The sequence below is a fragment of the Gopherus flavomarginatus genome, chromosome 22, assembly GCF_025201925.1.
Source record: "Gopherus flavomarginatus isolate rGopFla2 chromosome 22, rGopFla2.mat.asm, whole genome shotgun sequence".
In the NCBI taxonomy this organism is placed as follows: Eukaryota; Metazoa; Chordata; order Testudines; family Testudinidae; genus Gopherus; species Gopherus flavomarginatus.
Window position 1 is genome coordinate 8,597,376 of NC_066638.1, and position 26,635 is coordinate 8,624,010.

Consider the following 26,635-nt stretch of genomic DNA (forward strand, 5'->3'; position numbering starts at 1 on the left):
AGTCAATGCACTGACAACATAATCCTCTTCACTGGTGCAGCAGGCTGGCTCTAGGAGGCTGAATCCAAAGCACAGGCATTTAACTAGTGCATCTTGGGCTGCATTGGAGAGATGCTAAGTGCCTGTAACTCCCAATGATTTCATTGGGGTTTGTTTGTGCTTGTCATCTCACAGGATCGGGCCTCTAACAAAGAAAACTGCATGTATTCTGAGAAAGAGCCTCAAGCCAGGGTCCTCCCCTCTGAGTGAAATGAACAGGAGATGAGGGTACTCAGCATCTCTCACAATCTTGCACATTTGGGCCATAACATGTATTCTGAGAGCCTCAAGCCAGGGTCCTCCCCTCTGAGTGCAATGAACTGGAGATGAGGGTACTCAGCATCTTGCACATTTGGGCCATAACAGCCCATTTAGTCTGCTGCTTTCCGTGCAAATACAAAATTGTGACCACTAGAGGCCACCCCACTAAATGGTTTGAAAACACAGCTCCTGGCCTCTGCTTTCATTCTCTCTCTCTTTAGTATCTTGCACTTCAAACAAGCTTTACCATTCCCAACCAATAGGCTGGGTCTGCCTTTAACCCCCTGCCTAGCAGCCAGTAATCTCAATCCTACATGAGCCTCCCAGCTGACTGGCAGGGCTAGCATCAAATCGCAGTATCTTGAGAAGAGCAAAACACTGCAGCAGACTGGAAGCCCTAAGTTGGGTGAGAAATTAAAAGCAATTTGTGTAACTCCATATCCCTGGGTGCAGAGTATCAGCAGTATCCCTGCTGAGCCTAAGCGGAAAGCCAGACGAGTGTGTTTGAAATCAGCTTGGGTGAGTGATATCCATGGCTTGGCGTGGGCAATAGAAAGTTCATGAATGATCTGTAATTTCGGGCCTGATTCGTGTTTTCTGTCGGGTTGGGAATGTATTTTGTGTTTGCTTGTGGTGTGTTCCTGCTGGGCATTACTCTGAAAAGCCAGCTGTGTTGTCTTTAGGCTCAGAAGTGGCCCATACAGGGCAAGGTGGATTGCCTAAACCAGGAAGTGAGACGGAAGAACCTTTTTGTTGGTGTAGCAAAGCTCTGGATTTGGATTGTGCTTGGATGGTCATTCAGAAATAAAATCTTGCTTTTCCCTCTGCAGCCCGAGACAGCTGATTTGCTCGGTGGCTCCCTTCTTCCTCCGCTGGGCGTGTGAACTGCATTTGTTTTAACCGCTATCACTGGGGGTGGGCCGGGCAAATCCTTTATAGATAGGCCTGAGGCTTGGAAAGAGATTGTGGTTTGTAGCCAAGCATGAGACTGAGCAGTGGAACTACCTGATCCTAGTTCCATCTTTGCCTCTTAATTGTTCTGTGACCTTGGGCAACTCACTTAGGGTCTGAGTTTTGGGGGGTGCTTATCATCCATAGCCCATAGTGGCTTCAGGATCATGTGGTTTCACTGGGAGCTGTGGGTGCTCAGCAGCTCTGAAAATCAGGCCCTTAAACTGCTCTGTGCCTTAGCCTCCCCGGCTATAATAAGGGACCACTTTGAGTCTCCGTTCCTGGGTATTTCTAAAGTGCTTTGACATTCTCCAGTGAAAGGCGCTTATCAAAGTGCTCGCTACTGCTAGGTTCTTCGGGTGTGCATGGTACTTCCCACACAGCTAGAGTGGGGCTTGGCCCCAGAGCTTGAAGTCTCTAAGGGCCCGATCCTGCTCCCACGGAAGTCAATGGGAGCATTGCCATTCCGTAAAATGGGAGCAGACTCGGACCCCCTGGTTAGAGCAAATGAAAAGCGGCACTATTATCTCTGTTGGGTGGTGGTGGAAGGACCTGTGATGTTGTGTCTCCTGAGTGTATAACACAAGGACACCAGGAACTAAAGGAGCATAAAACAGGACTTGGAGGACAGAGCTTTTTGACTCCAGTTCTCCAAATGGGATGGCCTGACATTTAATACCACCCAAAGGAACATTTGCCTTCAGGACAACATGCAGTTTAAGTATCGGCTCAGAGAAACTGAGTTCTATGCAATTGGTGCTGTGTGGATGTCTTGAGGAAAAACCTTAAACACTGAGGTCCCGTCTGATATGTATGAATGTCAGTTTGATTCTGGGGAATTTCTTATAAGACTAAAGGTTTGTCTGGTGTACTTGGCCAGAATTTCTCATCCCATCCACCTGGCTCCCCAACACTTGTGTGCGTACGTCGCTATAAATACACTGCTCTCAGGTGGCAAGTTTTGTGGTGAGTGTTCATTGATTTTACCTTTTATTTTTTAAATCTTTCTTAGTGTCTAAAATCTCGGGAAAGATAAGCTGTTGTGTTGGTGACCTATTGGAAATACGGATTGATCCACACCTCTTCCTGGAGTGACTGGATTGTCCCTGCTTTGTCATGCAGGGAAAAAAGGAGACAGCAGCAGAACAGCAATTGTGAGGATGCTCGGATTCCACTGACCAGCCCATTCTTTAGCTCAGGGGAGCAAGATGGAAAAGGAGAAGTGGTGTAAAGTAATGGGCCAGGAGGCACTGGCCATGCCCAGGTCTCTTCTCTAAAGAGCGGTTGCGGATGTTGAGGAAGCCGCAAGGGAGATGCGTGAATAAACCAAAATGGAAGGAGGGAATGGCCCAGATTTGCAGCTCCAGCAACTTCCTCTCGCAACAGCTGCCATATCTCTACTGCCCCATGAGGATCCCTATTCTTACAAGGTCAGATGTTCACCAAAGGCACTGCCTAGTAGGCCTAAAACTTGACCTGAATGGCGCTGGGATTTATGGCCGGCTTGGAAATATAAATATTGTCTTGAGTGTGCTGAGCTCTTCGATCATGTGCTGTGTGTTTGTATTACAGCAGCGCCATGGGGCCCTCATGGGCTAGGTGCTGTGTCTAGACCTAGTGAGGCACAGTACCTTCCCTGAGGACCAACAGCGAGATAGATAAAGGAAGTGAGAGAGGAAGGATTATAACTCCCAATTTGTAGAGTGGGAGCTGAGGGACAAAGGCCCAGATCCTCAAAGATATTTAGGCTCCTAACTTTCACTGACTTCACTGGACGTTAGGAGCCTAAATAACTTTGGGGAGCTGGGCCAAAGATGCTAACTTGCCCAAGGTCACACGGGGAGCTGGGAAGTGAACCCAGTGCTTTAACCAGGAGCCCGGCCTTCCTCTCTAACGGGTCCTGAGTCTGGAATTTTCAGAGGATCTTGATGGAGTTAGGACTGGGATTTGGGCTGCTGACTCAAAGGCCCCTTTGAAAATCCCAGCTAGAATGACTCTGAACACTGTGCAAGGGTCTTTGCTGAGGATGCAGATCTGGGTGCCGCGCAAGTCGAAGTGCTGCTGAGAGAACTGGCATGGGCACGTTTCAGTACGTTTGGCCCTCCCGAGCTGGCAACTCTGAGTTGTGTGGTAGAGGCAGTGCCTCTGCCGTGCCTTTCTAAATTGAGGTTTGGTTGATGAACCAGCGGAACCTGCTGAGCTTCTTAGCCTGGAATCCGGTAGGGTTATAATATTGTTCCCCTCCTGCTGTCTGCAGTGGGATGTTCTCTTGGGGCATGTCTACACTGCAATTAAAAACCCACGACTGGCCCATGACAGCTGGCTCAGGGTAAGGGGCTGTTTAATTGCAGTGTAGACAGTTGAGCTCAGGCTGGAGCCCAGGCTCAAGGACCCTGTGAGATGGGAGGGAGACTGTGCCTCACTATGTCTGTACACAGTCCCTAGCTCCTTAGCCCAAGCCCTGAGTCAGCCGGCAGGGGCCAGCTGCAGGTGTCTCACTGCAGTGTAGACATGCCCTTGGATACTCTGGGAGAAGTTGGCTTGATGAGACTCGTGGCTTATTAAACTCCTTTTGCACCCTAATCACCTTCAGCTTTTCAAAGGGCTTTCTGTCCCACATACACACGTAATTTGTTACTTTAATGCCTGACTGTGCATGGAAAAATAATGCCAATGTCTTTAATATCAATAGTTGGGGAGAGGGGGACAAACATTGGCTCAGCTATCCCCAAAAAATCACCCTGAAGTACCCGCTCTACCTTGGATATCTATGTTTGAAACGAAAACTGTTAATGATGCTCTAATGAGATTTAGACTGTTGCTAGAGGAACGCAAAGGGTAAGTGTCCCTACTTGATACAGAGAAATCACTCCAAGCTCTTCTGGTAGCATCGTGATGTGCATCTCTTTTGTGATTCATCCTTTCATTCATTGTTGCTCTGAATTCTGCCTCTATCTTGTTCAAGGTATTGCTGGGCTGTAAACACTAGTCTGTCAGGAGTGGTTTCCACCCCCCGTGCTTTTCTCTGGAATGACTAACTGATTCATTTAAAAAGCACATTCTAAATCTCTCTTTCCTGCAAGCTCCTATCTGGCCAGTTGTTGTGACAGTTGGAGGTCAGTCAGGATATTTATTAGAGGCTGAACCTGGAATTAAAGAAAGGTACTGAAGAGCCCGCCTAATCTGTACTCTGGTGAACACCAAATTCTCAGATCCTCCATGAAAATGGATTTTTAGGTGTGCCACTTACTGAAAAAAAGAGTGTGGTGCAGGGCTACATCACCTTCCTGATGGGGATCTCAAGGAACTCCATAAACATTCAACTAAGCATCTCAACGCCCATGTCAGGCAGGAAAGTATTAACCCCATCTTACTGATGGGATAACTGAGGCATTAAGAGGCTAAATGACTTGACTTGCCCAAGATCGTATAGGATTAGTGGCTAGATCTGGAGACAGGACTCTGAGAGAGGTATTCAAAAATCTGCTTTCTATCAGGATTGCCCCTTCCTCAACCTTTCACTGGCTTCACAGAGCAAATCTAATATCTGCACGTTTGCTTTGCTTTACAGGAAAACTTGATCGGTGCATTACTGGCTATATTTGGTCATCTAGTTATCAGTATTGCACTCAACCTCCAGGTGAGTATCATGAAACAAATATTGACCCTCTTCCCAAGTGTCCTATACATGAAAAGCAGTAAGGATCCCCAAGTTTCTGCTTTTTTGTTTATTTTTATTTTTTTCCTTTCTAGAAGTATAGCCACATCCGGCTGGCAGGTTCAAGAGACCCCCGGGCCTATTTCAGGACCAAGACATGGTGGTGTGGTCTGTTCTTTCTGCTGCTGGGAGAACTGGGGGTGTTTTCGTCCTATGCCTTTGCACCTCTTTCACTGATTGTGCCACTCAGTGCGGTGTCTGTTATAGGTAAAAGAAAAGGACTTTTGTATCTATGTTTATGTAAGATTGCTCATGAAAATGCAGTGCACGTAACTTTTTGTCTTTTTTAATAGCTAGCGCAATCATAGGAATTATATTCATTAAAGAAAAGTGGAAACCCAAAGACTTCCTGAGTAAGTTTCACTTCCATTATTCTTTATTCTTCAGTTCTGCTTTGAATATGGCTTAAGTTTTACTTCATAGTATATAGCATGACAGTTATTAAAGGGACACCAATTCTTAAAATGCTGTTTTTACAAATGGATTTTCCGTATATTGGGTTGATTGATGAAAATGAACCTGTAAGGTCCCCTCCTTGCTTACTGATCTTAGAAATAGTTTGATGTGGGGTTTATTGGAGGAATCTGATAGCATATCCTTGGGCCTTGATCCTGAAAATCCCTTAAATCAGTGATTCTCAGACTTTTTGTACTAGGTGACCCCTTTCACATAGCAAGCCTCTGAGTGCAGGCCCCCCCCCCTAAATTAAAAACACCTTTTTATATATTTAACACCATTATAAATGCTGGAGGCAAAGGGGGGTTTGGGGTGGAGGCTGACCAGGGCTGACTCCAGGCACCAGCATTCCAAGCTGGTGCTTGGGGTGGCAACCTACAAGGGGCGGCAGTCCCTGTGTTTTCGCCGCCCCAAGCAGTGTGCTGAATTGCCGCCGCGGGTGGCGGGGGCAGTCCGTGCGCCTTAAGGGCGGCAGGCGCGTTTCCGCGGTGGCGGCAATTCGTCGGCAGCTTCTGTGTATAACTGTCCGCGGCGGCTTCAGCTAAACACAGAAGCTGCCGCCGAATTGCCGCCCCTGCAGAAATGCGCCTTCCGCCCTAAGGGCACACGGACTCCCCCTGGCGGCAATTCGGCGCGCTGCTTGGGGCGGCGAAAACTGTAGAGCCGGCCCTGAGGCTGACAGCTCGTTACCCCCCACATAATAACCTCCCAACCCCCAGTCTGAGAACCCCTGCCTTAAATATTGTCTCAGTTCAGATTAACTGTGCCTGTGTTCCCCCTTGTCTGGTCCAGCAAGGGCTCCCACTCACAGGTTTCTGTCATCACCTCTCCTGGGTGGAGACCCATGTCTCTCTCCCTTCTGACCAAGGTATCTCCAGGCTGAACAGTTCCCTACCTTCACTGTGTTATTCCTAGCAGAGACAGGCTGCCAAAGCAGGCCTGCTTATTTTCTCTGTGGAGATGGTTGACAGACTGACTGCCCACCAATATAAGGTACCTCACAGCTCTTTCTAGGCAAGCCCATTTTATTCTTAACATAAAAAGCATTACAGAGAGAGCCTATTAAAAACAATAAAAATCTCTGCTCACATGCTAATAAGTCTGCTAGAGGTCCTCCCAACCCCAAGGTGAGCTCTGGCTGGAGCAGTCCTTCCAAACCCCACCCAAGGGGTTTCCTTGTGGTTTCAAGCAACTCAGCTTTGGCTCAGGCCAAGCACGCTCATGTGTTTAATTCACCTTTTCATACAGCTCCAGGGTCTTTGATTGAGAGTTTCCAGGACCAGGTAGTTAATAGACAATGGGTTTTCCTTCCCCAGGCATAGCTTCAAAAAGGTGGATTTGAAGTGGGTCGTTTGCATTCCCCCTTACTCCCAGATATTTTGTAGGAAATCCACCTCACGTCTTTTTTTTTTTTTTTAACTTTGAAGTTCCTGATACCTTAGAGTGCATTAGTCAGTCTCCTAGTGAAGTTACATACAATTCCACAGTAATGCATACACAATTGCATGTTTAACATGCTGGACCCCAAAGAGTATTAAACCTAATTCAGGAAATTGTCAGTCTGTCACCAACACAATCGAAGTTCAATGGAACGACAGAGATGCGCAAGTATTTGCTGGGGAGGGGGGGCTTAGACTTTCTGCTTCCTGACAGAATGAACACTGCATTGTTAAAGAGGCATTGCCAGGTAGCCTAGGCCCAAGATCTAGCACTCACCCTCGCCTGTTTGCTTAGAAGACTTTATCTCTTCAGTTAACTCTTGGCTCTTAGCTCAGAGCACATATATTGCATGTTTTCTCTAATATTTTGAAAGAGGGGCACGGAGGGTGGAGGAATGAACCATTTCCAGGGGGAAGCATGATCTGTAGTTAGAATGATCACTATGCATGTGCAGTGTGTAACCCATGCATCTGTACTAATCCACTAACGTGTCTTCTGTTTCTTCTCCTTGGTTTGCCAAAGGACGCTATGTTTTGTCCTTCCTAGGCTGTGGTTTGGCGGTTGTTGGAACTTACCTGCTGATAACATTTGGACCCAACAGTCATGAGATGATGACAGGAGACAATATAACTAAGCATTTAGTCAGCTGGCCATTCCTTTTATATATGGTAAGGTGGCCCATAAAATATGGGATGGATTCCATGCTTTCTGAAATCTGTCTGTCTGGGGCTTTCACTTAAAATGGATTTTCATAGGTACTTACTGCATTTTCATAGACTCCAAGGCCAGAAAGCACCAGTGTAATCATCTGGTCTGACCTCCTGTATAACACAGGCCATAGAACTTCCCCCAGAATAATTCCTGGAACAGATCTTTTAGAAAAACATCCAATTTTGATTTAAAAATTGTCCATGATTGGGAATCCGCCATGACCCTTGGTAAGTTATTCCAAGGTTAATTACTCTTGCTGTTAATTTACGCCTTATTTCCAGTCTGAATTTGTCTAGCTTCACTCCCAGCCATTGGATCATGTTATACCTTTCTCTGCTAGATCGAAGAGCCCATTATCAAATATTTATTCTCCCTGTCGGTACTTATAGACTGTGATCACATCACCCCAGAACCTTCTCTTGGTTATGTTAAATAGACTCAAGGAGTTCAATCTATCATAAGGCAGGTTTTTGAATCCTTTAATCATTCTCATGGCTCTTTCTTGGCTCTGTTAATGACTCTAAAAGCTTTTCCCATAATTGTCTCCCTAGCTCGGAGCATGCGTCTGTATGCACAATCTAAAGCAGAGAGTGTTTTCTAGAACAGATTGGTCTTCAGCTTCCCTTCCCTCTCTGAATTATTGTGCCAGGATTCAAGCCTATTCAAAATACTCCACCCCCTCCCCAACCTGCCACTGTTAACCCCTGGTAACAGACTGCAGATTGGCATCAACTGTGCCTAAGATGCCCATGTACTGTGACTCAGATCTGTACTTTTACCAGAAGGGCAAAAAACCTCATGTTCTCATAATTAGGACCCCATCCAAGTCCCACTTGACGGCTATTGAAAGAGTCCTATTGACTTTAATGGGTGGTGAGTTGGGTCCTCATGCAGGAATCGCTTTAGGAAAAGCTGAATGAGAACAGTGACCTGGGTGCACAATTGGCAATATTTGGCCTGTTCGTTTTGTTTGTTTTATTTTAAGGAACGCAGCATCCCCCTAGAAAATCCCACTCCACTCTTCTTCAAAAGTCACTGAAGATCTCATCCATTCAGATCAGGGATGATTTGACCTATGGTCTTACTAGATCCTGCCTCAGCTTTGATGGATGTTAGCAGTACCACAAGATGAGAAGATGTGCACAGTGTCATTTCCATTTATCAAGTTTCATGGGACTAGGCAGTTCTGTGGCATCAAATAAAGCTATAGTATTACAAGGCTTATGGGAAGCAGTGTGGCCTAGTGGGCAGCACACAGGACTGCGACTCCGGAGACCTGGGTGCTATTCCAAACTCTGACATGGGCCTGCCTTGGTGACCTTGGGCAAGTCACTTCCTCTATCTCTTGTTTCCCTACCTGTAAAATGGGGAAAATGATACTGACCTCCTTTGTAAAGCTTTGAGCTCTAATGGTGAAAGGAGCTAGGTCTTATTACCATTGCCGACATGAGCATCAAAGCCGCATACACGGCAAGAAAAAGGATTTCCCACCCCATCCCTCACTTTCTAATACTTATTTCTTTATTTTTTTTCCTAGCTTGTGGAAATCATACTGTTCTGCCTGCTGTTATATTTTTACAAAAGGAAAAATGCAAACTACATAGTAGTTATTCTTCTGCTGGTAGCATTGCTGGGTAAGTTCAAATGTGTGCTTAAAATTTTCTAACACTGGTTTAATACCGTGAATTGGAATGAAGAGCTCCTGGCGGTGGGGAACATTAATGCATTTTATGTCGCTAATCACAGTAATTAACTCTAGAAATGTTTATGAAAAGCAAATAAAGCTGGTATCTTGCTATAGCATTTCAGAGCAGAGATGAACAAGGCCTACTGGCCCATCAGTCCACTCCTCATGGAGGCAGGATCTAGTCCCCCAAATGGAGGATGTGTCAGATTCTAAACCCTGCTAATGACGATGTGTTGTGTTCATGTATGCAAAACACTGGGAGGTGTCCTATGGCTTCAGCTGAGGTGGAAGGATGATCTTGTGGCTAAAATACAGGATTTTTAGTCCGGGAATCTTTCTGGTTCTGACACTCATTCCCTATGTGACCTTTGTAAGGCATTTGACCTCTCTGCGTCTCCATTTCCCCATCTGTAAAATGGGAGGCAGGGATGGTGGGGAAACTTAATGTCATGAATGTTTGTGAATTGCTTGCTTTTGAGCTGCTCAGTTGCCAGGTGCTGGAGGAGGCTTGAAGATGATTACTGTGACCTGTTACATGAGCCATCATAGTTTTAAAGGAAGAGCTGCGACACTGTCACTGCAGTTGTATTTATGGCTTCTTGGGGCGCCAAGACAATACTATGTCAACAGATCCACGTTTAATCTAGAAGAAGCTCTGGAGGTGGGGCAAAATCCTGGCTCCATCGATGTTGACGGAAGTTTGCCATTGACTTCACTAAGGCCAGGATTTCGCCCCTAGCGTTGTCTTAAGAAACACCAAGTAAACAGAATAATAGAAAGGCAGAGACACCGACATGCTAAAGAGTTTGGAGTTGAAGATTCCACTTGGTGTATAACTAGCTCCATGATCCAGTGCTTTGAAAGCAGTATGCAGTGTGCTGCAGTACTTCCTCAAGCTTTGCTATAGATGTAATATCCATCACTGTGGTATCTAGCTTAATAACTACAGGCCTGACAGGGCAACCAAATCATGGACAGGGTGACTACCGTAATTCTGAGTTGCCTTGACTTGTGCTTGCAGAAACAGGGAACAGAATTGGCTTTTCTCTATCCTAATTCTTGAGCTGTGTTTAGAAAATTCCTCCGTTTTAGTAATAAAGCTGGTACACCATCAGAAGTAAGGCATGTTTGCACCTTTCTAGTCCCTTTTGTTTGATCTTAAGGCGCTGTTCAAACATTAATGGAGATCAGGTAAATACCTGCGTTCTACAGGTGGGGAAGCAGCCACACGCAGAGGTTAAGTGACTCACCCAAAGTCACGTAGTGAACCAGTGGCAGAACTGAGAATAGAGGTCAGGAATCTCACTCCTCCCCTGTTCTGTCCTTTGCAAAAGGAAGGCTGAGACTCTTGTCACCTTTTGCTTTGTTAGCAGTCACCTGTTGTGGCCAGAGATTCCAGTTAATAATCTAGTGATCTGTGCTGCTATGTTACAACTGAGCTTTGTTACATATTCACAGGGTCTATGACTGTAGTGACTGTGAAGGCTATAGCAGGCATGATTGTTGTCTCAATACAAGGAAGCCTCCAGCTTGGCTACCCTATATTCTATATCATGTTGGTATGCATGGTTGCAACAGCCGTATTTCAGGCAAGGTGAGTTGATATGGTCTCTCTTCCTATTGTGGTTTACAGCTGTGCAGTACAATGCAGTTAAAATGTTTAGAAATCAACCCATATGGACAAGACTAGATAATTAAATTGCTCACTGTTATGCTGGTCCTGAAAGAGGGAAGTTCTTCATCCCTGTGCTATGTAAACACCACATCCTTCATAATAACTGTAGAACTAAGAATTAAAAGAAAGGTACAAGATTGTAATTTAAAAACAGAATAGTGGCCATTGCTCTGAAACCGTAATGTTAATGAAAACGTGATGCTGACGGTCTGCCAGTACCTGTACGCCAGCTTTCATCGTTAAGGGCCTGTTTCTATTCCCACTGAAACTTATGAGAGTTTTGACACTGACTTCAGTGGGAACACTGTTAGCCCTGTGCTAACACTATGGACCAAGTCTGCTATACACTACTGAAAGAAGTGTTACCAGCACTCTCCTCTGACCCTGGTATTAGCAACATGAATACAAACTTTTTAAAAATCTGGCTCCGTTGACATCCGTAGGAAAATTCCTACTGGTTTCAGTGGGGCCAGGATTTCCCTTTGGGGTCTGACTCTCCTTTTAAACTGCTGTGATAGAGTGACTCCACTGAAGGTATGAGGAAGAAGAGACTCTAAAATCTTTATCTAGAGAGCATTCTTTTGAGAGGTGGAAAGAAACAGAGAAAGAACTATCTCCTACAGAAGCAACTTCTAAACACATGTTGAGAATTCTTCTAAAAAAGAAAAAAAAAATCAACCTGCATTGTTTGCCATTATATTGAAGGTTTTTAACCCAAGCCTCACAGCTGTATGACTCATCTCAGATTGCCAGCATAGGATACATCCTGTCCACAGCAACAGCGATTACAGCAGGTAAACACTTGTGCAATGTTATCAGGTTTCTTGTTCTCTTAAAATAAGGGCAAAAGACTTTGGAGAAAAATCCTGATTTTTCTAGCTGAGGAAGATAACTTGCATTTTCTTGCTGTTTTCTGTAGTCAGTTTCATTTTGTGTAAATTCTCCCATTAGGCTGTTGAAAAAACTTTCTCTTAAGATCTGACCACTGATTTGGTGCTTATGTCTGAGACTGGATCACTCGCTCTGTCCTAAGTATAGAAGAGTGGGTGTCTTGCAGTCTGAATGCTTGCTAGATGTGTAGCTTAGGTCCAGGGCTGAAACTCCTCTACTATTTGTGAAACCTCACCAGCACTCAGTAGAGTGGGACTGATGCTACTGAGAAGTGCTTTTATTTTCTCAAGAAGAGTCGGCTGTGATTCTTTGGACAAAGTTCTTGTTCACATTGTATTTAGGATGCTGCAGCTCCCATCCTTACGGGCTGACATATTCCTGTTTCAGGCCTTTTCTACATGGGAAAGTTTTATCAGCATAACCTAAAGTATAAATTGATACCCATATAGCTATATTGATATAATCCGTGTGTGGACACTTTTATTACAAGAGTGGCACTTTTTTCATTGATTTAGTGTATGCCAGTTGGGAAGGGATTTAAGCTAAAATGAAAGCCATTTTTATGCTGGAGTCCAAACAAAAGGATTATACTTGTATAACTATGAGGGTTATCCCTATATAGCTGGTAAAACCCTCCCAGAAGACAGGGCCTTAGTCTTCAGTGCCTTTGTAAACTACATATTGACTTAGGTGGTGGTCGTCTCATTCAAGGTCCTAAATGGCTGTGGCTCAGTTTTTCTGCCTGATTTTTCTCTGCTCTTGGGTTCCCAGACAGGTATTGCAGCCAGACACAGCAAGTTATTTTGATTTGCTTCAATTATCAATTTAAGTGAGTAGGAGCCAGGACGCTTTGAGCCCAATCCTGAATGGTGATCTGTCCCCTCAACTCCTGTTGACTTCAGTGGGTGCAGAGATCACTTGGCAGAATTGAGCCATAGGCAATTAGTTGGGAATTCACTCCCTGTTGCCATTAGAGGTTCTCAACCTGTCTTGCCATTCAGGGCAGGGCTTGGGCAATATGTTCAATATTGCTTATGTGGCACTGCTCTTCAATGCTAATAACTTCAACCAAATCACTGGCATAGCAGCCTTAGAGGTGGTTGTGAAGTACGTTTGATAGCAATACAAATAATAGTTGGCTGTGGCAAATGGAGTATCACTATTTTCCATCCTAGAATATAACTTGTGTAAAGGAAACTTCACAAGGAAGGTTGTGTCTGCCCATAAAGGGAAAGATTTACCCCAGATGAATAAACTTCCTAGTTGTTGTGGCTTTTTTTGTTTTAAATGGGGTTGGGTCTCAATTAAACATAAAAATTGTATTGTTTTAATGATACTGGTGTAGTTAAAGTGATACAACCCCCTAGTGTGCATGGAGTTATGCTGGTGTCTAAAGGTACTCATACCAGTGGAGCTATTCTCATACAGGAAAAGGAATGAACTCTACCAGCATAACGCCCCATAAAAAGAGTATAATTGCATCCGCACTAGGGTGTTGTACTAGTATAACTATTTTGGTAAAATATCCAATCCCTAACTGACACATTTATACAACTTTTAAGTGTAGAGCCGTCATTCCTATACTTCCTCTCCTTTTTAAAAAAGCTTCTTTGGGGAAAAATAAAACAAAACAATTTTCAATTTTGGTGTCTTTTTCATGATTTCTCCCCCTCCCCCTCTAAAAATGATTTGATTGCTGGAGGAAGTGGTGATTTAAGATGTACCTCTACTTGCTAAGTCACATGGGGGAGGGAATCTAATTTAAGCTAAAACCTGTTCATGTTATCTCCTCTTGTCTCAGGAGCAACCTTCTACTTGGACTTCACTGGTGAAGATGTTCTCCATATATGCATGTTTGCACTAGGGTACGTTTTTAAAAATACCAGGCCAGATCCTCAGCTGGTGTAAACTGACATGGTGCTATTGAAACGAATGGAACTTTGCTGATTTACACAGATGGTTACTGTGTTAGCAAACTTCTCTGTATGGCTACACTTTTAAAAAAGGGGGGTGGAGTTTATTGTCCTCTGTGGCAGGAATTATTTTTTATTGAAACCTATTTGGGACTCATTATACTTCTGCTTTGTCTTCTAGTGTCCATTGATGTGTAGGATAACCGACTCTGAAAACTGTCCTACTAGAATGTAAAATAGCCCATGAAGTCCATATCTTGTCTCTGACATAGGCCCAAGGTGGATGCTTCAGAAGAGTATAAAAGCTCTGTTGTGCACACATTTGTGCAACAACTATACCATGCGGGGAAATGTCTTCCTGACCCTAGATGGAGATCAGCTTAGGCCCTGAAGCATCAATCTTGATACCAGTTACCTTTTATCCCCTTTAACATTTAGCGTAAGGGATTAAAGGTGTCCCTCCTAATTTCCAAGCAAGACTAGAACAACCAAATAAATGACCGTCCTCCGAGAACCCATGCCACATTTTATGCTGAACCTGTGTTGGGCTGAGGACAGGGTTTTGGGAGTCCAGTCAAGTACTGCTTGGATACTCCTACAGTGCAGACAGGATCAGTAAATCTCTTCCTTACTTATCTTGGTACTGAGTCTCGTTACAATGCGTTGATTTTTAAAATAGCTCTCTCTAAGCAGGGGACACATTAAGCTATCTTACAAATTAATACAGAAACACAGACTCACTGAAAGTACTAATTAACCTTGTCTCTTCTCATTAGCATGCTGCAGAAATTAGGGCTGACAACTGTCAGTGCATTTACCTACAGACATGCCTAAAAGGTCATACTGTTGAATCCTGAATTTAGTAAAAGTGAATCAAACTTTGGGCTGTTACCATTCCCCTGTAATTTGTCAAGATTTCAGCACTTCCCATAACTGCAAATTAATAACTGAGCATTTTGCCAAGGGAAAGGTTGACTCGTTCTGATTACTAGTTGCACACAGCATGGATCTCAATAATGTGAACACAGTCATTATTCAACTAAGAGACACTGCTTCCTGGTGAGCAGGGCTGTAACTCTGCTCTGCAGGTTCTGTCTCTTCCAGCTCTGTGTTCTGTTCTTCTGGTGCATGATGGACATTCAGAAGAAGCAACAACTATTGACTTCTTTTTTTTTTCCACTCACTTCACTAGGCCTTTTTTCTCCTCTTCTTCCCCCTTCCCGCTCCTTCTCTTTCAGGTGCCTCATTGCATTTTTAGGTGTCTTCTTAATCACAAGAAACAAGAAGAAATCCATACCATTTGAACCCTACATCTCCATGGATGCTATGCCAGGTAACAAGAAAAGTCCAATATTTTGCCATTCTGCCTCTTAAACATCCATTGTCAGAATAAAAAGTCATGTTTTGATTTCTCTCTAAATTTTATTTTATTTTAACATTTTATTCAGTGTTGCAACCTGTTGGGCTGCTGTGGTATTTTTTCTAATTATTTTTATTTGTTAAACTGTTTATGCATCCATAACTTTCCTCTTCATGATGGGTTGCGTCTACATCTTTGGTAGCTCAGCAGTGTAAATGATCACGATGAGGTTGATATGATGAGTGCAGCTTTGGTGTCAAATTGTTTTAAAAGGAATACAGAGGGTCTGATCCTCATTTACGCTAAGGATGCTTTACACTGTTCTAGTTGGTAAAGAGACCTTAAAATGGAGTATATCCCTGCCAGAGTGGTGTGATGTGGCCTTAGTGTCCATAAGAATCGGGCCTTAGTGTCCATAAGAATCGGGTCTAGAATCTGAAGCAATCTTAATAAAAACCAGATCTTTTAACCTATAAATCACTTTACAAATGCCAATTAGGGAGAAGCTCTGTCCTCAAGTAGATGAGGCAGAGAGGGTAGGGACGCAATGCTGCACAATGCTGTATGCTTTTAACTCCTACTAACCTAACCACAGGGAGAGTTGTGGGTGCACCGTACCTCTGAAAAATCAGGCCACTATTGAAAAATGAACATAATTATACTGCACAGGATGAAGTAATCAGTTCTTAGGTCCTGAATATTAATTGCTCCAAGCACTCAATGCCCCTCTCATGAAAGGGGCTTCAGAAATTCAAAAAAGTAAGAATAAACTTTGGGGAAAGGAGAGGATTGTGACTAAATGATGTTCAAATTAATGATAGGTGACTGCCGTCACCCGCCCACAAGGAGCTTAGCCACTGTAATTTTCCACGGTTATTTCTGTCTTTCTGTTTAACACTCACACAACTGATAGGGCATATTGCTAGCCCTGAAATTGTATAATTTGTCAATAACAGGGCAGAGGAAGAAGGGACTTCTCTTCCTAACCATTGAATCCCTGCCTTTCCTCCCCCTGTTGCAGGCATGCAGAATGTGCACGACAAAGGAATTGCAGTTCAGCCTGACCTCAAAGCTTCCTTTTCCTATGGTGCCCTGGAGAACAATGATAGCATGGCAGAGATCTACACTCCAGCCACACTGCCAGTAGTGCAAGAGGAGCATGGTTCCAAAGGAGTTTCTGCACTGCCCTACCGTGTGCTGGAGCACAGTAAAAAGGAGTGAGTGCTCTTTAAGAAGCTGACTTCGGGCAACAAGAGTGTGGTCTTTTATTTATTTATCGCGTTGGTTTTTGGATCCATTAAAATATAAATGAGTATGTTAAAGCTGAACTCCGTATGGTTTAAAACTAGTCTCAAACTTAACTTTCAGGACGGATTATTTGAATAAAGGACTCTGTATAGTTGTGAACTTGGAAGCATTTGTCCTAAGCTAGCAGTAAATCATAGCCACCTTAAAAGGAGGACTAACTTCAAACGTGCAATGACAGGCAGTATTGTGGCTCTCTGATATTGACCAGACAGCTGGCACTGTGAAGCTATGTGAAGTACAGGGACTGTCGCTTTTCAGCTCGGCCAGCAGTAGGCACAACACAAACTGAAGTCAACAGGACTGAAAGGCAAAATTTGGTTTCTCATGTATCCATTATGAAGGAGTTCCAGAAAGTTGGACCATAATGCATTGGTTATTATGAACACTTCTTTAACATGGCATTAAAATGTCACTGAACTAAAGCAAAAGAAGGTTGTGTGTTAGGAATGGTATAAAACAGTAGAATAAGGAAGTAAATGATCTGATCCACCTTCCTCCCCCGCCCCCCACCATAAACGTGTTGCATTTCTCAATAACCGCTACTCTATGTCTAGTGTTGCATGAGATGTGCATGTTACATGTTCGTTTTTGTAGCACTGTTGTGTTAGATTGCACATCAATTTAGGACACAGATGATTGTCACTAGTTTTCTGATTTCAGAGAAATTGCCACGGGCTGGATTAGATGGTGCTGAAATTGACACAGTGAAGTGCAAGAAATTAAAATGGCATTGTAGTTGTTCAGACTTCAGATTTACCAACTTCTTCGAGTTCTTGTATTTCTTTGTAAGGTCTAAATTCAATTTTGTTTCCTGAACAAAAGATTCAGACTGAGATTTTTCAAAGCTGCCTTAAAGATTTGGATCTCAATGGTGTCCAAATCCCTTTGGCAGATTAAAAAACCTCAGCCTCCGTGTTGTGAGGTTTTGTTTTCTTCAAAAGTAAAAAGGCAGCAGCCCATTACTTATGAGCTACCCAACAAGAATAAATGAACCTGCATGGGTCACCACTTGTGAGCAGGATAACAATAATACAGCAGTGTGCATTCATTCATGATAAAGGGAAAAATATATTTAACTTTCTATCTTCTAAAGGGTGTTTAGAAGTAGGTAGGGAGAAATTCTGTCAGATTAAAGGGACATGGTCAAAATATTTGTTTTTAAGAGTATAATGCTTACAGCTGTATGTAAATTACATCTGCTTTTCAGGCAGTTGCACTTCAATTTTTTTTTTGTTTGGTCCCCTTTCTAAATATATCTGTCTTGCTAAAGAATGGAATTTTAAGTCCACTCAGTGTGGCTGAACAAACAAGCAGAAGCTGCTTTGAAGTGAATAGCAATTGCTTTCTGTGCACTGCACAAGGTTACTCCTACACAAACTGGGCTGAGAGGACCTAGGATTTGCAAAAGCGGGTTTGTGTATTTATATACAGTGGGCCAGATTCTGCTCTCACTAGCAAAAAATCTACAAGAATTCCATTGATTTGGGTGAAATATATCGGAAATGGGAACAGAATTGGTCCCTCTGCATACGTTTGCTTTGTTGGCTATAAATACTACTTACACCTGCAAATACTTGCCACTGCTTTGGTACTTTTTGAGCGGCTCGAAAAAATTTGTATAAAAGACCTCCTAAAGGGTGGATAGCCACTGTCTATATTTTTACTTTACACAGAGCTACTTCACTAGCTTGGCACATCTGACAATTCAGAGCTTATCATTGGCATGCTGTACATTTGAGCTTATGAAACCTAGAGAAACATCTGTTTTGGGGTTTTTTTGCCCATTGTGCTTAAGTTAATGGACTAGTATTGCCAGAACATTAAACTTACTGGATTTCCCCATGACATTGATTTAATAACATTGGCTTTCAATCCCCAGTAGTCAACTATTTGTGAATGTATGTTGGGCTTTTGCTCATTTAAAAATACAAAGGAGAATGGTAAAAGGGAAGGTGTGGGGGGGGAGGCAAGAATGCTCGCTTCTCATATCTCTTCCCTTTTAATCACTGAGGCAGTAGGCGTTTTGACATTGTGGCTATTAAACCACAGAAACATATTACTTCAGTACAGATCAGCACTAAACCACAAATGCATGCAAATTCAATGTTTTAACATTCTAAAACTCACTCTATCCTGGAGCCCTCTGCAGTAAATGACATAAACTAGTGTCTGATTTAATGGGTTTGATCCTACTATAATAATGTAACTTAGCCACCAGTAGACTTCAATGTTTGTTTGGGTTACTGATCCTGCCATAGGCTACATACAGCCCTTTGTGTTACTCAGATATAGTTTTCATAGGTGCTTCTTGGTGGTATTTAAAAAGAAATAAAAAATTGCAGCTGAGCAATATGCAAAATTCCTGGAGAGTAAATATTTAGGCTCTTTAGTACATGGTTGTAATTATCACTGATATCCTGAAAGAGATTCTCTACTGGGGCTCTAAGAGACACAGCGCAGAACTCTAAGCCCAAGACTTTGTCACCATTTGTACTGTCCCCAGGCATAAAAATAATAGATAGCCTTCTACAGATCTCCACAGTGCTGCACCCAAGCCCCTGACACACCCTCCTGCCCCTGACTCTTGGCACAGCATGTGGCTGTCTTCTGCAGATCCTGCATTGGGGAAATCCATCCCTGGCCAGGTCCTGGGGGCTTTTAGATTTTTACATAGCTCTGACCCTTTTCCTGGGTATAAAGAGTCCACACAGTCTCTTGCCCTAAAGATTTAAGCAGTTCAGCCTCATTTCAAGAGTTAATGGGCCATTTTTAGATGTTCATAGCATTTGCTTTCAATAAAACTCGCTTTTAAAACTTTCTAACAAATGGCTCTAGCGAAGGGTGTGTGTGTGTGTGTGTGTGTGTGTGATCTATATAAAAATAATCGCTTGGGCTGCTCCACTTTGCCATGTTAAGGCAGCATTGGGTGACCTCAGTATGCAGATTTGTGACCAAACATACTAACATAGGAGCAGCACCTTCACCAGTGTAATTTTTGTTTTTATTATGTTGGTCCTACAGCAACTCATGACATGGCCAATAGATTGTACTTCAGGAGTACTTGCTGCATGTGTTCAATGCTTGATATTCAAAATGGCTCCATAAATCACCTCCCCTGCAATATTCCTCAATTCTGTCTTGCAGCCACCATCCCTGTTAACCAAGTAGAAGTGCATGGCACTCCCTCAGAAGCCACGTGCATCTCTGCAGAAACCCTGCCCTCCGTTTAAGCAGTCTTCCAGCCCCAGCAGTTACAGGGCACAATTAGATATCAAACCAAACTTCCCCCACCCACTTAGCAGCTTAGAGCATGCTTACAAGGGCAGGTCTTGTAGATTGATTTTAATCTCAATTTTACTTTCTTTACAAAATACTCTTAGGGCTCAGATGCCACGGATTATAATTCCGGTTGCAGCAAATATTTACAGCTAAACTGACCATTAGAATTTAAAAGGAGTACATCTCCACCTCACTTTCACCTTCCACACATCCCATCCTCCTTGCAACGTCTAAAATAGTCTATTTATTCTAGAATAGTTTAAGCAGTATATTTTTGTCGGAGCTTCAGTTTATTCAGGGCTTGGCCCTGAGATGTAGAGAGCACTTTCGAAACCCATAGACTATACCCATTGATGCACAGCTTCTCAGAATCAAGCACTTAAAGTGTGCACAGAAACCAGTGGACTGCTCCCTCTCTTACTAAAATGGTGGTGTGTGGGAATACTGCTCCTGTAATCATCCCTTAACTCCTCCCTTTACTCTTAGAATTAAAAACTGCTTTATAGAATGTGAGAGAGACGCTTATTGTCTCCGCAATGGAAATGGTGTGGCTTTTCAATGTACCATGCGCTTAAATATATTCTAAATGTCTCTCTCACTTGTAACTTTATACTGTGGAATACAGGCCTGATGTTGGCAGATATACAAATTGATTTGCCTGTGAAGTTTTGTTCACATTAAAACATGTAAATAAAGAGCTTTACATTATGAACTATAATAACTTAATTTTTCATAAGCAATGTTGCATGTTTATTTAATTGTCCTTTAGGTAAGCTCTTCAAAAATGAGACTTAATAAAAGGTTCTAGTAAAATATATGGAACTCTTTCTTGACCAATAAGATAACACTTATGATTGATTGTATTCTGTTCATATTAAGAGAGACATCATGACAGTGGAGCATTCTAAGCAATGACTGATACATACATTCAAAGGGGAAAAAGTCTACTTTTGGATGTGTGACTTATAGGGCAAAAAATCCATGGCACTGAGACTGGGTTGGGAACTGCAGTGTTCCCAAGTATCACAATATTTGGTGTTGGTTGGAATTATTTAGCTGGAAAGCCTCATCTCCTGGATTCATGTAATTACATAAGAAAGTTAGTTTAAATTATTATTTTTTTTAAATCTAGCCCTTGTGATTTTGGAGAAAAGCTTGAAAATGTGACTCAGGTGTACTGTAGAGTTCTATTTAATTTCTGGTTCTTGACCCTTTATTTTTTTAAAGCTCATGATTTTGAGGGTCTCGGTCATGATTTTTTGCGTGTTTGGGATTGGCAATACTGGGATTAAGGAAGTGGCACTCTTCTCTCTGAGGTGATACTTCATCCATTACCCTGCTGTGATGATTGGAGATCCCGTCTTTGTGGAATATCATGGCTTTGCTTTCAAGTTGGATTTGAAAATGTATCAGCACTTCCTATCACTGCCTTTATGAAATAGAGATGATAAATTTAGAATACGTCTTAACTGAATGCTTGCCAACCTATTGATCCTGACCATATGGGGTCGATATTCCAGAGGGATAAGTAGATAACCCTGAGAATACTCAATTAAATGCATACACTGGGGACTCATATACCAGTGGAAAAAGCACTGGAAGCCATATGTCCTGGTGTTGAAAAGGGTTTTGGCAGGAGTCGCTACATACTATATTTATAAACTATGAAAGTGAAAATATTAAAACATATAGTAAAGGGGCACTGGTGACATTTCCCACACAGTTTCAACTGGAAAGAGAATCTTCCATTGTTCAGCAGAATTTTGCTGTAGTACATTGTTAAACTGTTACTATATTGCATTCTGAAGTGGCTGCATTTCATCATTAGGTGAAATTATTTGTATTATAGAGATTGCAATCAACTTGTGTTTTAGGATCAAATGAACTATATAAATATGCCCCTGCAGAATCAATTGATAGAGATAGAAAAGAACTATTGGATGCATTACAGTCCCTGTATAAGGACAGAATATATTATTGGCCCTAAGAGAGGAAGTATTACATACTAAATTGATACTGCATTTGATCACCGCCATAAAGGCTATGATAATAAAGGATAACTACATACTGCCTCTGTTGCTGCAGCATTTAAATGGCAGAATTCCTTGCCTACAGAAGTGAAATTGCCTTTCTGAGAATGCTTTGCTTATCCTTCCTCCCATCACAGGGGAGCCTTTCTTTGAACACATGTAAATGAGAAAGCTAGTGAGGGAGATCAGACTAAGTTTCGTTTCTGCCCTTCCTTGGCCATAGGTAAACTTTAGAAGAAAGCATTTAAATCAAGGTAAGTACAGCACTTGAAATTGAAATTCTGGCCTGCTATGGAAATTCTCCCCATAGCTGCAGAGTGAGAACAAAAATGATCAACAAAAGGTTTTTAGCATTGGTGAAATCAAACAGCAATTTTTATTTGCCTCTCATGGAAGACAAAAGTACAGGCAAATGTTTGTATGCACTTGGTTTGGATATAAAGTTAGGTAACCATATGCAAATATATCACAAAGTTTGGGCAGCCAGGGGGTTAGGCAATGAATCTCATCACCGGATTAATTGTTTTTACTTTGTGATAGAAGGAATATGAATTCCTGCAGGTCCCTCTTTTATTCTGCCATTTGTTCCCAAACCCTACCTAAAAATGTGAGGGGACAAAATGAAAATTTTATTGTGAACTTTTAGCTGTGTTAGTATTGATGAACATCATAATTAATAAAATGCTAACAACATGTCATATAAACATTGTGGAACCCCATTTCATATAATTCTTTTACAGTTGTCCATTTCCAGCTAAAATGTAGGTTAGCTGTTACACATGCAACAGAGGAAAATATGGTTTTGTTTTAACATAACACTACTTTTTAGAAATTCTGAAAACTTTTGTAGTAGACTCTGCTTCTTGAGATTTGAATTGTAATTTCAAAGAGAATGTAATGGAAGAAGGAAACTTCTGATATATAAATTAGGGCTGTCAAGTGATTAAATAAATTAATCATGATTAATTGCATGATGAATTGCACTGTTAATAATAGAGTACCATTTATTTAATTTTTTTTGATTTTTCTACATTTTCAAATATTGATTTCAATTAAAACACAATACAAAGTGTGCAGTGCTCACTTTATATTTATTTTTGATTACAAGTATTTGCACTGTAAAAACCCAAAAGAAATAGTATTTGTCAATTCACCTAATACAAGTACTGTAGTGAAATCTCTTTATCATGAATGTTGAACTTGCAAATGTAGAATTATGTAAAAAAAAAAAAAACTACATTCAAAAATAAAACTAAAATTTTAGAGCCTGCAAGTCCACTCAGTCCTACTTCTTGTTCAGCCAATTACTCAGATAAACAAGTTTCTTTACATTTGCAGACGATAACGCTGCCTGCGTCTTATTTCCAGTGTCACCTGAAAGTGAGAACAGGCATTCACATGGCAGTGTTGTAGCCAGTGTCACAAGATATTTATGTGCCAGATGCACTAAAGAGTCATACGTCCCTTAGTGCTTCAGCCACCATTCCAGGGGATATGTGTCCATACTGATGATGGGTTCTGCTCAGTAACAATCCAAAGCAGTGCAGACTGACGCAAGTTCATTTTCATTATCTGAGTCAGATGCCACCAGCAGAAGGTTGATCTTTTTCGGTGGTTTGGATTCTGTAGTTTCCACATTGGGGTGTTGCTCTTTTAAGACTTCTGAAAGCATGCTCTATACCTCATCCCTCTCAGATTTTGGAAAGCACTTCAGATTCTTAAAACTTGGGTCAAGTGCAGAAGATATCTTTAAAAATCACACATTGGTACCTTCTTTGTGTTTTTTGTGAAATCTGCCACGAAAGTGTTCTTAAAATGAACATATGCTGGATCATCATCTGAGACTGCTACAACATGAAATATATGGCAGAATGCAGGTAAAAGAGCAGGGGACATACAATTCTTCCTGAAGGAGCTCAGTCTCACATTTAATTAAAACATTTTTTTAACGAGCGTTGTCATCATGGAAGTGTATCCTCTGGAATGGTGGCTGAAGCATGAAGTGGCATAGGAATGTTTAGTATATCTGGTACATAAATACCATGCTATGCCGTCTACAAAAGTGCCATGCAAATGCCTGTTCTCACTTTCTGGTGGCGCTGTAAGTAAGAAGAGGGCAGCATTATCTCCTGTAAATGTAAACAAACTTGTTTGTCTTAGTGATTGGCTGCACAAGAAGTAGGACTGAGTGGACTTGTAGGCTCTGAAGTTTTACACTGTTTTCTTTTTGAGTGCACTTATGTAACAAAAAAAATCTACATTTGTAAATTTCACTTGCATGACAAAGATTGCACTACAGTACTTGTATGAGGTGAATTGAAAAATACTATATCGTTTTTACAGTGCAAATATTTGTAACAAAAATAATATACACTTATTTCAATTACAACACAGGTTACTATATATATGAAAATATAGAAATACATCAAAATGTTCAATACATTGCAATTGGTATTCTATTGTTTAACAGTGTTACTAAAACTCAGATTAATCTCAGTGTTTTAAATCACAATTCTTTTTTTTTGGTTAACTGCAATTAATCGACAGTCCTAATATAAATTTTAAGTTCCTAGGGGCAGGGACTGACTCTCACGATGTGTGTACAGCACCTTGGGCAATGGCGACGTTTTTAGTGGAGACCTCTAGACGGTATTGTAATAAAAATAAATAACGAAACTGGGAAGAAGTCAGAATGGATTAGCAGGTTAGAGGGAAAGAGAAACCTGTGTGTGTATATGAACACACAATATGGGAGGGGGGTGTTTACACATACACAGAATATGACAGGGGCCTAGAAATCTTCCTGTGTCTGTATACACACTGTGGTAGAGTCCCAAAGACTGCAACAACACTGCGGTGAGTACATTAAATTATTTTTAAGGGTTTGCTAGCTCCGGATACCCCATCTTTAGTGATAACAGTGTTTAGCACTGAGCCAGGCTCAACCCGGGGACCCCCACAGCCCTTCGGCGAGGGATGGGGCTGCTGTAGCTTCAGCTTGTCCCAGCTTCATCCATCGCTCCAGCCAGGGCTCTGCCCTCCCCTAAGGTGTCCAGCTCCCCAGTCCCTTCCCCCATTACTCCCCAAGGCCCCTTTAGCCCAGCCCCTCCCCCATATTACGCCCCAAGACAATGTCCCCTATAGCCCAGCCCCTCCCCCATATTACACTCCAAGACAATGTCCCCTTTAACCCAGACCTCACCACCTTACCCCCCCTGGGAAATGTCCCCCTTAACCCAGCCCCCTCCCCCATATTACGCCCCAAGACAATGTCCCCTTTAACCCAGACCTCACCACCTTACCCCCCCTGGGAAATGCCCCCCTTAACCCAGCCCCCTCCCCCATATTACGCCCCAAGACAATGTCCCCTATAGCCCAGCCCCTCCCCCATATTACACTCCAAGACAATGTCCCCTTTAACCCAGACCTCACCACCTTACCCCCCCCGGGAAATGTCCCCCTTAACCCAGCCCCCTCCCCCATATTACGCCCCAAGACAATGTCCCCTTTAACCCAGACCTCACCACCTTACCCCCCCTGGGAAATGCCCCCCTTAACCCAGCCCCCTCCCCCATATTACGCCCCAAGACAATGCCCCCTTTAACCCAGACCTCACCACCTTACCCCCCCAGGGAAATGCCCCGCTCAACGCAGCCCCCCCCCACTGCCCCCCCCAGGAAATGCCCCTCTCAACGCAGCCCCTCCCCCTCACTGCCCCCCCCGGAAATGTGCCCTCAACGCAGCCCCCCCCTCACTGCCCCCCTGGAAATGTGCCCTCAACGCAGCCCCTCCCCCACACTGCCCCCCAAGCGGGTGGGGGCGGGGCTACGTCTCATCCCACGTCCCACGGGAGCGGCTCCTCACAGTCAGGCCAATATCTGGCGACGGCGGACAGGCAAGAGCCGGCGCATGCGCAGGAATCGCCTCCCCTCCCCCCGCTCGCTCCTTTCCATCCGGGTCACACTCCCTCCCTCCCTCCCGCTTTGGTGATGCGGGGACGGGAGCGCGCCCGCTCGCGCGTCCCCGGGGAGAACCACGGTGCGCGCGCCCGGACGGGGGGGACGCTCCCTCAGCTGCTGCCATCGCTGCCAGCTTCCCCCCCGCCCTCCTCCGAGAGGGCTCCGGGCCCTGCGCGGCTCCGACGGGAACCCCAGGCGGGGACGGTGAGTCCTCAGCGCGGAGACCGACCCGCACCCCCCATGTTCTCCCCCATCCCCCCTCTCCTCACAACTGCCCCCCCGGGGAGCCGCCTCGTGCCTCTCCGTGGGCGCTTCCCCGCGCGCGCGGGCAGTTAGCCGCCCTGGGGCGGCGGTGGGTTTCGCAGCCGCCCCGTGTAAGGGGGGGTGGTCTCCGCTGCGTTTAAAGGGCGGGGACGGGCTGTTTGCCCATCTGAGTGTCACCCCCCCCCCCCGGACACATCCCTCGGTGCTGCTGCGGGCAGCAGGTCCAGGGTGTGAAGGGGGAATGGCTCCATGGGCGGGGAGAGCTTCCTAGGCTGCCCGCTCCCACTCAGCTCCCCCGTTTGCCTGGCCCCGAGGAGAGCTGGAGCTGTGGGGGTTAAGTGGGTGGGGATGGGCGAGGTACTGCCCAGGAGCAGGAGTTGCCCAAAGTTTGGAGACCACCCCCACCACCCCATCTCTCTCCCTCTCCCTCCTCAGCACTTGCTGTGCTTTCTGCTGCAACTTCTGAAGCTTGCAGATCTCTTCTGGAGGCAGGTGGTGGATTTAACTCCACAAAGCTTCTCTCCTTCAAATGGGAATGGCCTGCCTGTTTGCATCCTACCTGTGGCACCGATTGCTCTGATGTCTGCGGTGCAAACGGAATACTTGAGCTCTAATATTCAGTTGTGCGTGTAGAGAACTTAAACAATTACAAAATCACCTGTATGGTGACTACTAAAATAATCAACATTTATT

At 43.6% G+C, this 26,635-nt stretch overlaps 3 protein-coding genes across 8 annotated transcripts in view; 2 read left to right on the plus strand and 1 right to left on the minus strand.

Annotated features, from left to right (window-relative positions):
- The window catches only part of STPG1 (sperm tail PG-rich repeat containing 1), a 34,085-nt gene extending 22,449 nt beyond the window's left edge, over positions 1-11,636 (minus strand). Inside the window, exon 1 of the mRNA XM_050932252.1 lies at positions 10,971-11,636. The gene's annotated coding sequence lies outside the window, so the exon portion shown is untranslated. The remainder of the gene's footprint in view (positions 1-10,970) is intronic.
- On the plus strand, positions 611-16,509 carry NIPAL3 (NIPA like domain containing 3). 5 transcript variants are annotated; one of them, XM_050932242.1, is made up of 12 exons: positions 611-706; positions 2,264-2,681; positions 4,823-4,891; positions 5,005-5,176; positions 5,263-5,322; positions 7,388-7,533; positions 9,114-9,210; positions 10,722-10,857; positions 11,644-11,732; positions 13,631-13,694; positions 14,981-15,075; positions 16,124-16,509. In XM_050932242.1, exons 2-12 carry the CDS (start codon positions 2,583-2,585, stop codon positions 16,321-16,323), a joined length of 1,227 nt encoding a protein of 408 aa, XP_050788199.1. In that variant the 5' UTR covers positions 611-706; positions 2,264-2,582; the 3' UTR covers positions 16,324-16,509. The 5 variants fall into 5 exon arrangements, with proteins under 5 accessions (XP_050788199.1, XP_050788201.1, XP_050788198.1 ...); XM_050932244.1 differs by having other exon boundaries at positions 619-706; positions 2,374-2,681; XM_050932241.1 differs by lacking the exon at positions 611-706 and adding an exon at positions 728-819.
- A 9,188-nt stretch (positions 16,510-25,697) lies between these two features.
- The window catches only part of LOC127039088 (calcipressin-3-like), a 77,093-nt gene continuing 76,155 nt past the window's right edge, over positions 25,698-26,635 (plus strand). Inside the window, exon 1 of one of the 2 annotated variants that reach the window (XM_050932249.1) lies at positions 25,698-25,882. The gene's annotated coding sequence lies outside the window, so the exon portion shown is untranslated. The remainder of the gene's footprint in view (positions 25,883-26,635) is intronic. The other variant, XR_007770872.1, reaches the window with a different exon arrangement.